Here is an 11,844-nt window from a genome sequence, read left to right on the forward strand (position 1 = left end):
TTTTGCAATCAAAGAGCTGACATTCAATTTGCACAAGAAGATGAATGATCCGTATGGATCATCTTCAATCATCAAATAGTGAAGAAGAAACCAGAAAAAAGGAAAAAAGATAAACATGTGGTGCTCAACAACTGGTTGGAAGCATGTTGGTGCCTTTAATAAGCTATCTAGAAAAAAATATGATAAATAAATAGTGATAAGTATATGGATGCATACAACTAAAACATTCAACGAGATTTCAATATTGTTGAGCCAACTTCATTCTAGTCCCGAGCGACGTCAACCAAAATTCAAATACAAAGATACAGATTTTTACAAACTTCAAATTTATAGTCCCTCACAATTCTAAAACAAATTACACCCAACTCAAAACCCTTTTCAATCTTAACTAACAAACATGACACTCAATATTTTCAAATTCCCAATATATAATATAGGTGCCCTCACACTCAAAAAATGAACAAACTCTCAAAAACTTATTGGTACTCAAGCTATATAGTGAACAAACTCTTAACTCACTCATTGGGTCATCTTTCAATCTTCATAGGACACGGATTTCCTCCAAACAAGTTTGCAGCAACTGCTGCAAACAGGGACAGGTGTCAATTAAATAAGAAGACACCTAAGCAATCACTTAAGCAAGGGTCATGTGCAACTTAATTGGATTGCTGTTAACCCTAACGTTAACAGCGTTAGGCAGCCTTTCAAGGAAAAAAAAAAAAAAATAGCGTTAGGCAGTCTTCTCCTCAAACAGCCTCACGCCTCTCTCTCATCTCCTCCACCTCTATGATCTCAGCAAACTCAGACCGGCAAGAGCTTGGGAGGCAGAATCGACGGTGGCCAAAGCCTAACATTAACAGCGTCTCTCTCATCTAAACTGGACAGCCCCTCTCTCTCTCTCTACTCAAACTCCTCAAACCTGCATCTCAACCTTCTCACCTCTGTCTTGGGAGGCAGAATCAACGGCGGCCATATGCAGCGGCCGCCGATCTCACCGAACCATATCTCCATTCCTTCTCTTCACCCGCTTCCCCCTACGCTGATTCCGCCCCATTCACTTTCTCTGTGACAAAATCAGCAAAATCAGAAGCAAGTAGTGGGGATGTTGATGATCAGCAAAATCAGGCCATGGAACATGCTTATTTCTGTTGTGAGCTAGTTGCATGTGGTGCATGATCACATGGCCCACTACAAGAGGTCCATAATCTTCAATCACATGTAACATCAATTAAACAACCAAAATCTAAACCAAGGGAGAGGAATAAAGAGTAGTACCACAGTGTCACCTTTATAAATAAAGTAAAAGAACATATAAGAATTCTTTTGGTTGGCAAGGAACTAATAACATTATGTCAAAACTCAATTTGATGTAACAAAACCATATATGATTCTCAGAGCTCGTCCCAAATAAATATTGCAAGAATTGTAACGTAACACATTACTAATACAAATGACAAAATCCATATCAGCATCCTTTGCCAAGCAAAAACAATCAGCCACAGCGGCTACTGTATGGCCTCCATTTGTGTCACAAGCAACATCCTCATATGTGCTCTGGACTCCAATCTCCAATCGTGTACAACCATACAAAAGCATTTGCCGCAAGTGAGGTCCAAGGCAATAATCTGGCCTCCTGACAGATAAAACAAGAGCAACAGTTAACAATTTATTTTCATCAAGGAAATGACACATTCAAGTTTCTTAGAACTACAACAGAAGTTTTAATTGTTATGATTGCTATTGAAGCAATTATTATCTAGACAATTAAAATTTATTACTGCGGTGGGTTCAGAATCATATATGTGAATCCCTGTAACTCACTAAATTAACCAGTTAAGGTTCAATACTGATGCTTCACCTCAACCTACATTTTGCCTTTTCCTCTCAGCATGAAGCAGAAGAAAACAGTTGCTTCACTTGTGTCAAGCCAGACAGAACATCAACTATCTTGGGATAATTTTGATTTTTTCCAAAACTCCAGCTGCTACTGATGCACCATCTTGCAATTTCACCAAACTTTGCCAACACCATGATCTTGCATTTGTCTTTTGGAATATCTAGCCGCTCATCAAAGGACTCCTGACCACCAACAAGCTCATTTATCTCTTCCATGCTCCTGAAATTTTTGTTACCATCTCTATCTGCTAGAGGCTTCCCTTTTAGTAGCTCAAGTAACAGAAGCCCAAGACTCCAAATATCTTCAGCCATTTCTGATAGTTGGCCAGGATTTATCCTGTCATTGCTGCAATAATTTGCAGACTCCAAATACATCATAAAATACATTAGGCCCTAAAATACATCATGAAAAAGAGAATAATGTATCACTGTAAAAAAAAAAAAAAAAGGTAAAAAGATAATGGGATTTGATGGTAAACAACATGAAATTGAAAGAAAGATGATTAAGCGACATTTTCAATATTCCTTTGCCAAATTACTTGTCCTTGGACACCACCATGCCAAACGGCAAATGATTACCCACAAACAATGATCAAAATTCGCATTCCAAGAAGCAATTTGTATGGTTAGTAGTTCTTTGACCCAAAATAAAAAAACTCATGTACAGATTACAGAATGTGCTCTCATATTCATAATTACAACTTATAACATAGCTGAATTTAATTGGTGAAGTTAAGTTGCAGTACCTAAGTTTGGATATGAAAACTAACTTAAGATACCTACTAAAGCAATTAGCAATTTCATTGTTATTTGTCTGTAATGTTTCTCAGACTCAAATTGTGCATCATACCAGCACATCACCAATTTCATGTCAAATTGACAAGCAAGCTGAGATAACTAGAAGTTTTTTTTTTTTAGAAGTAATAACTAGAAGATTATCTACGTGCACCAATTCTTATCAACTCAAAGAAAATGTCCATTACTTATATTCAAGAAATGCTCAAGCATACATGTGAAGGCCCATAAATTTATAATTAAGCAAAAAATTAATAATCAATTCATGTAAAATGGAACCGCACTGGGTACAGCTTTTTTTTCAGGACAAAGTGTGAAAAAACAAAGCAAAAAGAAATACTGCAATATACCTTCACTTCATCATATAGCTTCTCCCAGGCTAGCAACTTATCCAGCACCGTGGCATGAGTTTCATGCTCTTCCGAGTCGAAGTCATCCTTCCCATCATCGACATTAGGTAACACACGCATCACTCAAGCAAAATGATCAATATGTCCTTGGCGGAGAATATATGGGTGCGGGATGGGAATGGAAAAGAGAGAGAAGGTTGTTAGGGAAAGGGAATGAGACGGAATCGGCGAAGAGGGAAGGGGGTGAACAGGCGGAATCGACGGCGGCCTCTGCATGTGGCCGTGATTCTCTGGCCAGACTGGGGTTTCTGAGAAAAACAAAGGTGGAGCCGCCGCGCCGCAGAGGAAGAGATGGGGGAGAGGCGTGAGGCTGTTGCTGTGGGTGAGAGGAAGCAGGGGCGTGTTTGATGAGAAGACTCTGCCTAACGCTGTTAACGTTTGCACATGACCCTTGCTTAAGTGATTGCTTAGGTGTCTTTTTATTTAATTGACACCTGTCCCTGTTTGCAGGGTTGCAGCAAACTTGTTTTTGGAGGAAATCTGTGTCCATCTTGATATACAATCATGACGACCAAATTTGGGATTCCTAGCACTTAACATGGACGGAAATAAGGCAGCAAACTTGATTTGGTTTTGTCTTCATCCCACTCCAATGCATCCCACCATTGTGATTCTCCTCTAATTTCTTTTATGGCGCCTACATTTTGTTCAGTTAGAGGCAGCCTTCTGAGACGATGGCACACAATCACATCAACCTGCTCTAGACACGGCCATGTCTCCTTGTGTCTGCAAAGAGTTTTTAATTCGGGAAGGTCCTTCAATTCCAATATCTGCAGGTTTGGAACAATAGGATTTGGAGCCATATTCTGCCCTGAATCATAACTAAAGAGCTCATCTAAGACAGGACAGGAGCTAACCTTGATTACTTCTAGGTTTGGCAGGGTGCAAATGAAGTCACCACAAGAGAGAAGACATCTCATATTATAACAGTCCCTCACTTCAATTAATATTAGTCTATCAAATCTCAACCCAAGAAGACTAGCTAGATCTGAAATGCTTTCTAAGTCAGCTAGAGCGTAGAGATGAAGTTGCTCCAAGTTTGGTAGAAGGTCAGAGTGGGCAGAGCATTCTCCAACCGTCCGTAAATTGCTGCTTGTAGATCTTTCAACAGTGAGTGATTTTAAACCAACAAAGCAGCCAACGCTATTAATGACCAAGTCTTTAAGCATTTTATTCAGTCCTGAACAATTTTCTAAGACCAAATAATTTGCAATACCCCATAGCTGTCCAATCGATTCTTGCGAGAGATCAAGACCACTTATAATCACCCTTTTGTCATATGTAGTTACAATTGGGTATACTGTTGTACCCATGAAAATTTTAAATCCTCTTAATCTATTTATCCAAGAAAGATCTTCAAACCGGAAACATGGGATCCTCTTGAATGTGATGGATAAGATAAGTAATCGATCAAGGTACCTAAGCTCGTCAAAGGTTGCTTGTCCGTCTTGTTCCTCTCCCTTCATACGGAAACGAAATTTACTGCGGGTTGTATCTAGAAACTCTAAACAAGATAACCTGGATATGATTCCTGTTTGAATGGTTTTCAGTCTGCGAGTGTGGGATAAGCCTAGTTGCCTTAAATTGCTCAAGTCTTCCATCCCTCTTGGAATTTCCCTGATTCGAGTAGCAGTAAGATCAAGTATTTGAAGTCTACTAAGCCCTCCCAGTGGGGGTAACTCTTCAAGAGAGAAGCAACTCCTTAAAATAAGAGCACGGAGGTCACTAAGTTGAAGTAGAGAAAGAGGCAATGATTTGATGCAGGTTTCGCCAAGATTCAAGACCCTGAGTACTTCAAATCCTTGCAGGAATCTCTCAGGAACTGTTTCAAGGAGCCAATTGCCTTGTAGTAGCAGAGTTGAGGCCTCTGAACATTGTATGACGCAATCAGGTAGCCTTGTTATTTTGTTACACATGAAAGAAACTCTTTTAAAAGAATTTGAAAATTCTCCAACTGAAATCTTACTCAACCCAGTCCCTGAACGAACAAAGGATTTATGTCCATCCTCAAATGATGATGTGATCCATATAGCAACATCACGAACAACATCATGCATCTTCACACTCTCTGCATTGGTGCCATCTTCCAACAAACATGAGTCCTTCAGATTTTCAATTAAAGCTATTCCCTTGTTAACTGAGTCCACATAGTTCTGTTGTTCATCTATCAAACCTTCTGCCAACCAATGTTGTACTAGTTCACTAACTTCAATTGAGAAGTCCTCAGGAAACAAAGAGCAATATAGGAAACATTCTTTTATGTTGTTACCTTGTAATGAGTCGTAACTCCACTTCAAAGGCTTATAGACCTCATCTTCAATGCCTCCTACAGAAGGCATTGACCTTTGTAGTTCTTTTAACGCATGATCCCACAACTCAATCTTTGTCTTTCTTCTCATAGCAGCTCCTAATATGATGATAGCCAGAGGCAGCCCGCAACATTCTCTAGCAATTGCTTCTGCATATGGTTTAATGTCTTTCAAATGAGCCACATCCCCTGCATTTTGACTAAACAATTGCCAAGCTTCTTCATCATTCAAAACCTCCATTTTAACTTCAATATCGGTCATCATACTTCTACAAACTTCCATACGTCGAGATGTCAAAAGGATCTTACATCCTTTATGAACTTCAGGCTGTGGGACACCCAAAATGTTCAAATCAATTTTCTCCCAAACATCATCTAGAATGAGTAGAAATCTTTCCTCCTTCTCAAGCCTTTGATAAAGTTGATTAGCCATTCTCTGCATGTTGTCTACCATTTTTAACTTCAAATTCAATCTCTGAGCTATTTGTATCTGGACGTTTTTGATGTCCAAATTCTTGGAAACGGTAGCCCAAATGACAATGCCAAAAGGCTGTGTGGACGCAGTCTTGAGCTCATTGTTCAAGTTTTTTACTAGAGTAGTCTTTCCTATCCCTCCCAGTCCCCAAATACCAATCCTTTGAAATCTGTTATCATACAAAGCGCTCATAGTTTCGTCAAATTTTCTTGATGCAGTTTTTTGACTCTTTATTGAAGGTCCAGGAATATGCTCCACTGCTCTGGGAACTCTAGTAGAATAAGCTACTCCAGAGCTGAAACTTCCAACATCTAGAAGCCTTTTAATCTCTTGGAGTATTTCTTCTACTTCCTTGCTTGCTTTATACCGCTTACTGCAATTTAAAAAACATGCAGAAGTATTCTCGTTGTAGACCATCTCTTCTTGAATCGGATTAACTCTAAGCTGAAGCTTTTCGGCATCCTCAAGCCAAGTTACGACTTGTGCTCTTATTTCGTTTCCAACTTTCTCAGCTATTTCCGTTTCATGTTTCACCTCCTTTCTACGATCCATAAGGCATTTCATCTCCTTCTCAAGAGCAACAAGATTTGATTGGAGATTGACAGTGATATTGATCTTAGAACAGACACAGCTACAGAGAAGCTCCCCAGTTGATGTCACTAATGCACCAACAGCCGCAGCCACCACTTCCATGCTGTAACTTTTGCTACGTGCGATGTCGGCAGCTCAGATAATTGATAGGGAAAAAGCTGCACAAGAATAAAATATTTTCACTGCACAAAGGAGATCATTTGATTTACACTCTGTTTATTTCGAAGTAAAATATTTGCAAATACAATAAAAATACTTGATGAGGATCTGCGAAAGAAGATTACTCATCACAAGGTATATTGGATCAAAGGATCATTCTAAAAAGTTGGGTGATAACCGCTGCGCTAAAATATTCTAATAAATAATCCAAAAGAAGAAAGCGTGGATATAACAATGGAATTTATCAATTACCAATTATAGCTAAAAGTGAAGAATACTTGCTGGAGCGAATTGGACAACAGTGCGGCTATTTATCTCACCTAAATAGCAACATCAAAAATATTAAAGATCAATTTCAAAAGCTGGGTCACAAGAGACGTGAGGTGCAATCAGAAATTGACGCAAAGGAACGGAGAGAGAATTGCACCTGGGGTTCAAAATTGGGGCGAAAAGGTAGACAATATCAACATCAATGAAGATCTACGAAGATTCCTTGATTTAGAAAGTTAGGGCGAATATGATGAGGTTGGTAGCGTCGATGATGGTAGTTGGGGTCGGTCAGTGGCGTCAGTCAGTGGGTGGACGGGTGCGAGATGAGAGGGCTGTGGCTTTGTGAGTGAGAGAGATGAGTAATGGAGAAGAAATGAGAAAGTTACAGTTACGTTTGGATACTGAAAATTAAACGAAAACTAAATACACGGTATTAAAATAATTTTTAAATAGGTAAATAATATAATAAGATTCACTTTTAATATTTTTTTTTGAATAAAATAATTGTGGGTTTCATAAACAATATATAAACCATGCTCAACAGTTCTCTACAGTGTAATTTGTCAGATAAAAGCCGAAACTCCTAGAAAAAAAAATAAAAAAGGTAAAAAGGGGCTGAATTGGGGTTGAAAAGTCAAACATATACGGCTACTGTTCATGAACAGAAAAATCTATTCTTGACACATGCAGCAGCAAAAAAGACAAAAAAAAAAGTGAAAAAGCAAAACGCAGTAAAATTAATTCGTATCCAAATGGATACTAAGAGTGAGTTTGGATGACAATAAAAAATTAAAATTATTTTATTATTGAGTTTACTTTTGTTATTATTTATAAATCTTATTGTACTTTTTGGTACTACTTATAAGTCTTATTTTACTATTTTAACTAATTTTTATTTTTGTTTATAGTATTTTTAGCAATACTTTTTTAGTTTTAACAAAATAAAAGATATCTAAACATACCTTGAGAGAGGAAAAGAAGTTGATAAAGTATCGGAAGTTAGAGTGGAGAAGAAAATGTAAAATGTTTTACAGATTTTTTAAGTGTAAAATATTTTATAGTTTTTGTCTTTAGTTTTTTTTTTATTAAAAATATTTTACATTTCACTAATTACTGTAAAATAAATATTATTTTAGATGAAAACAAACCAGGCGAAGCTAAGCATTCCATAAAGCTGGTTTCACCAAACATGATTGATCAATAAACAAATGTCTGGGACCAAGGTGGCGTTTGGATCCAGCTTATCTGCGTCTATGTTCCCAGTTCATGTTTCAGTTTTTTTTTTTTTTCGCAGCTTTTAAGGGACAAAGGCTACTGTTTATGTACTGTGCATGAACAGTTTTTAGCCAATTTTCTGTGTATAAGTGGGTCCCGTGCACTGTTCACGGGACCCACAAACTTCACTTTTTAGCATTTTTTTTAATTAAAAATGGGTTCACAGCACTATTCACATATTTAAAAATTATTTTGCTACAGTGTTTTCAGTTTTTAGCAATAAGTTCTATCCAAACGGACCCCAATGGCCTTGGTGGGCAATTTTGCATCCACCTTGCCGCTAAAAACAAAAAGCCAATCGATAGTGGGTTTGTTTTATAGGGTCTTTCTTTTTTTTTTTCCTAAATAATACCTATTTGATTAGAGCTCCTGCAATTTGTTTAAATTTATGTACAATTTAAACAATAAACAGTGATGTTTATCTTTTAATTATTTGCTTTTTCAAATAATTCTTTATCTTTTCTCCATCTTATTTAAATATTATTTCTTCATTCATTCTTTATTCTATTTTAATCTTTATTCATTCTCAACAATTATATTTTCAACAAAAAATGTTACATCCATAATATTTTTTGCAATGCTTTCACCAGAATCATAACAAAATCTTATATAGAAAGTTGTTACTAGTTCTAATTTGAACTCATCACTGAAAATATTTTTTTACTCACCAATATTAGCTAATAACAATATGTTACTTAAAATTTATTGTGAAAATATTGTAGCAGTATTTCTAAATTATCAATTCTTATTCTTTATATTATTTTTCCTTTTTTTCATCCATATGTATTTTTTTTCCACTTGTTTTTTCTCCACCACACACGTATATCCACTTTATCTCCATCCTCTCCTTTTTTCTTTTTCTTTTTTGTCTCTCCTTTTTCTTTTTGGCGTAAATGAACTTTTGGTCCCTACATTTTGGCTTTTTCCATTTTGGTCCTTACATTCTCATTTTATCACTTTTAGTTCCTAAACCAATTAATACGTGACATTTAAGTCTTTACCGTCACCCAACTAATTGAAAAAGCTGACGTGGCAAACAGAGTTTACTGTTGGTACACTAAAATAGTAATTAAAAAAACACATCAGCATCCACACAACCTTTGATTTAAAAAAAAAATTAATTTATTAATTTAAACAAGATGAAAAATGAAAAAAAAAACAAAAAACAAAATTAGAACCCAAAATTAGGCATAAATGCATCTAATTTTTTTTAAAAATTAATCAATCAAATTCAACAAATTAAAAAAGAAAACAACAGAATTAAAATTCAATACATAAATTTAGATCTGGGCTCATCTTCAACAAGAACACAATGAATACAAACCCAGATTTAAATATAAGAATCACACACCCAAATTTTTTAGGATTTTCTTGCTCTTTCTTGTCAACCAAACACAAAAACACAAACCTGGCAATTGATCTTTCTTGTCAACCAAACACAAAAAAATAAACACAAACCCAAACTCCAACAAGAATTCAGTTTCGGAGAGAAGCTTCTAGATCCATTCTATCAAATAACAATCACTTTATGGAATAAAATATCTTCTCAGCGATGTTTTCAAACCTTGTAGTGGCAGTGGCAGATCAGACCTTGTGGTGGTAGATCGGACCCACCACCACTTCCACTAGTAAAAACCCATTACTCTCTTTTGCTCCATCACTCATTTCGCTCCTCACTTTCTTCACATTCCACCTCTCACATCTCCTCTTCTCTACTTCTCTCTCACTCATCTCCTCGCCCTATCCCCATTCCCCTACTTACCCTTTTGAGCTCTTTCTCAGCCTCGTCCGATTCTTTCTTGTTTCGGACTCTTTGGCTTTGGTATTGCCGGATTTTCGGACCCGGGCTAAGGTTTCTCTGACCTTTGTGTTGTTTGTGGTGGCCTGTGCTGTGTCTAGGTTTGTGGGGTTAGTGTCTGTATTCTAAGTTCTAATTTTGTTTTGTTTTTTTTTTCATTTTTCATTTTTTTTAAATTGATAAATTAATTTAAAAAAATCAAAGGTTGTGTGGATGTTGATGTGTCTTTTTTAATTACTATTTTATGCCGACGTGGCATTTTAAATATTATTTTATTGGTCATGTCAGCCTTTAGTGTACCAACAGTAAACTCTGTTTGTCACGTCAGCTTTTTCAGTTAGTTAAGTGACGGTAAAGACTTAAATGTTACGCATTAATTGGTTTAGGGGCTAAAAGTGGTAAAATGAAAATGTAGGGACCAAAAATGCATTGACACCTTTCTTTTTCCACTTGATTCCAGAACCTCCCTCTCTCTTTCTTTCTCCAACTCTCTCTTTTTCTACTTGATTCCAGAACATTCTCTAGCTCTCTTTGTGATAAGAAACGGAGAAAGAGGTAGAGAGAGAAAGAACAGATTGGTTAGATGGCTCCGCTCTACTCTTTGCGCCATGCCTTCTGCTCCGTCACTGTCGCTCGTCTTCCTCCCCAACACAGCCCAGATGGCTTAGATGGCTTGTGTCTTTTTTTTTCTTTTTTTCTTTTATTGTTATGATTTGATTAATTTTAAGATTATGTTTTGATTATGCTTGAGTTTAAAGATGTTTGAGAGAAAGGATTATTGTGTTTGTAGCCATTATGAATGTTTGTAGCCGTGGTGAGAGGAGAGAGAAAGAATTGTTTTTTATTGAGTTGTATGATTTTTTTTAAATAGAAAAATTCATTTGGAGTTGCTACAGTCTTCTCTAGATAAAGAGAACGACTGTAGCAACTTCAAAAAAAATTTGGAAAAGTTTTGCTTTTAGAGAAGCTATTGGAGTGAGTTTTTGTGTGTTTGTTCTCCAAAATTGGTTTTAGAGAACCTATTGGAGATGCTCTTTGATAGGCCAAGAATGTATTAATCCCTTATGATATATTAATTGATTAATTAGCCAAGGTAATTAATTAATCCAATTAACATGCAATATGCGTGGTAGGACAAATAAATCACCAATTAAGTTAATATGCAGTTGAAAATAAAGTTGACACGGTGATTTGTTTAGGAATGGGGAAAACCTCGAAGGCAAAAACCCCATTTGGTGATTTTAAGGCCACCACTCCCGAAAATTCATTATTATCACAACAAGCGATTACAAGTAAAGGAATTCCAGTACCTTATACCAACTTACAGTTGAACCCTTACCTCCATACAAAATTGGACTTGTTTTGTAGTGACAATCTCTCATTTTCAATACACGGTTACTAGTACGTGACTAACCAATAGATGCGCGGATCCTAGTACATAACTTAATCACTAACTCGAGAAAGATGTTGGATGCAAAGTTCTTTATCAACACGATGAAGATCACGAAACTCTTTGGTTACAAAACCCAACGGCGTACAAACGTAATAGTTTCTTCAAGAGAAAGATGAATTAGGGCAAATTCTGTCTCCGGTCACAATTTGCATGAACAAAACTTTGCTCTATACTTGTGCAACTGTGCCACCTTTGACTACCCTTAAAATAATCCTTATATATGTTTAGGGTTGTGAGAAAAGAAAACATAAACATGTATACACGGATTGGAGTCAAATCAGATCTGAAAAGCTGATTTTCATAAATCTCGATAGATAAGGTATTTATCGAGCAGCTGTCGAGTATCGGGCTAAAGCAGCCTTTTAAACCTCGATAGATGCTATCTGTCGAGCTAGCTGTCGAGCTTTAAAATTC

The 11,844-nt window shown here is 36.6% G+C and overlaps 1 protein-coding gene across 5 annotated transcripts; it reads right to left on the reverse strand.

Annotated features, from left to right (window-relative positions):
* Positions 1–1,321: 1,321 nt before the first annotated feature.
* LOC142625608 (disease resistance protein At4g27190-like) lies at positions 1,322–7,285 on the reverse strand. Of its 5 annotated transcripts, none has more exons than XM_075799263.1 (5): positions 7,062–7,285; positions 6,887–6,954; positions 3,042–6,633; positions 1,859–2,242; positions 1,322–1,633 (listed from the first exon to the last, which is right to left on the reverse strand). In XM_075799263.1, exon 3 carries the CDS (start codon positions 6,575–6,577, stop codon positions 3,635–3,637), a length of 2,943 nt encoding a protein of 980 aa, XP_075655378.1. In that variant the 5' UTR covers positions 6,578–6,633; positions 6,887–6,954; positions 7,062–7,285; the 3' UTR covers positions 1,322–1,633; positions 1,859–2,242; positions 3,042–3,634. The 5 variants fall into 5 exon arrangements, with proteins under 5 accessions (XP_075655378.1, XP_075655380.1, XP_075655382.1 ...); XM_075799265.1 differs by having other exon boundaries at positions 3,042–6,657; XM_075799267.1 differs by having other exon boundaries at positions 3,042–3,871; positions 3,959–6,633; positions 6,887–7,279.
* Between the last annotated feature and the right edge of the window lie 4,559 nt (positions 7,286–11,844).

This window comes from Castanea sativa, chromosome 2, assembly GCF_040712315.1.
Source record: "Castanea sativa cultivar Marrone di Chiusa Pesio chromosome 2, ASM4071231v1".
NCBI lineage: Eukaryota > Viridiplantae > Streptophyta > Magnoliopsida > Fagales > Fagaceae > Castanea > Castanea sativa.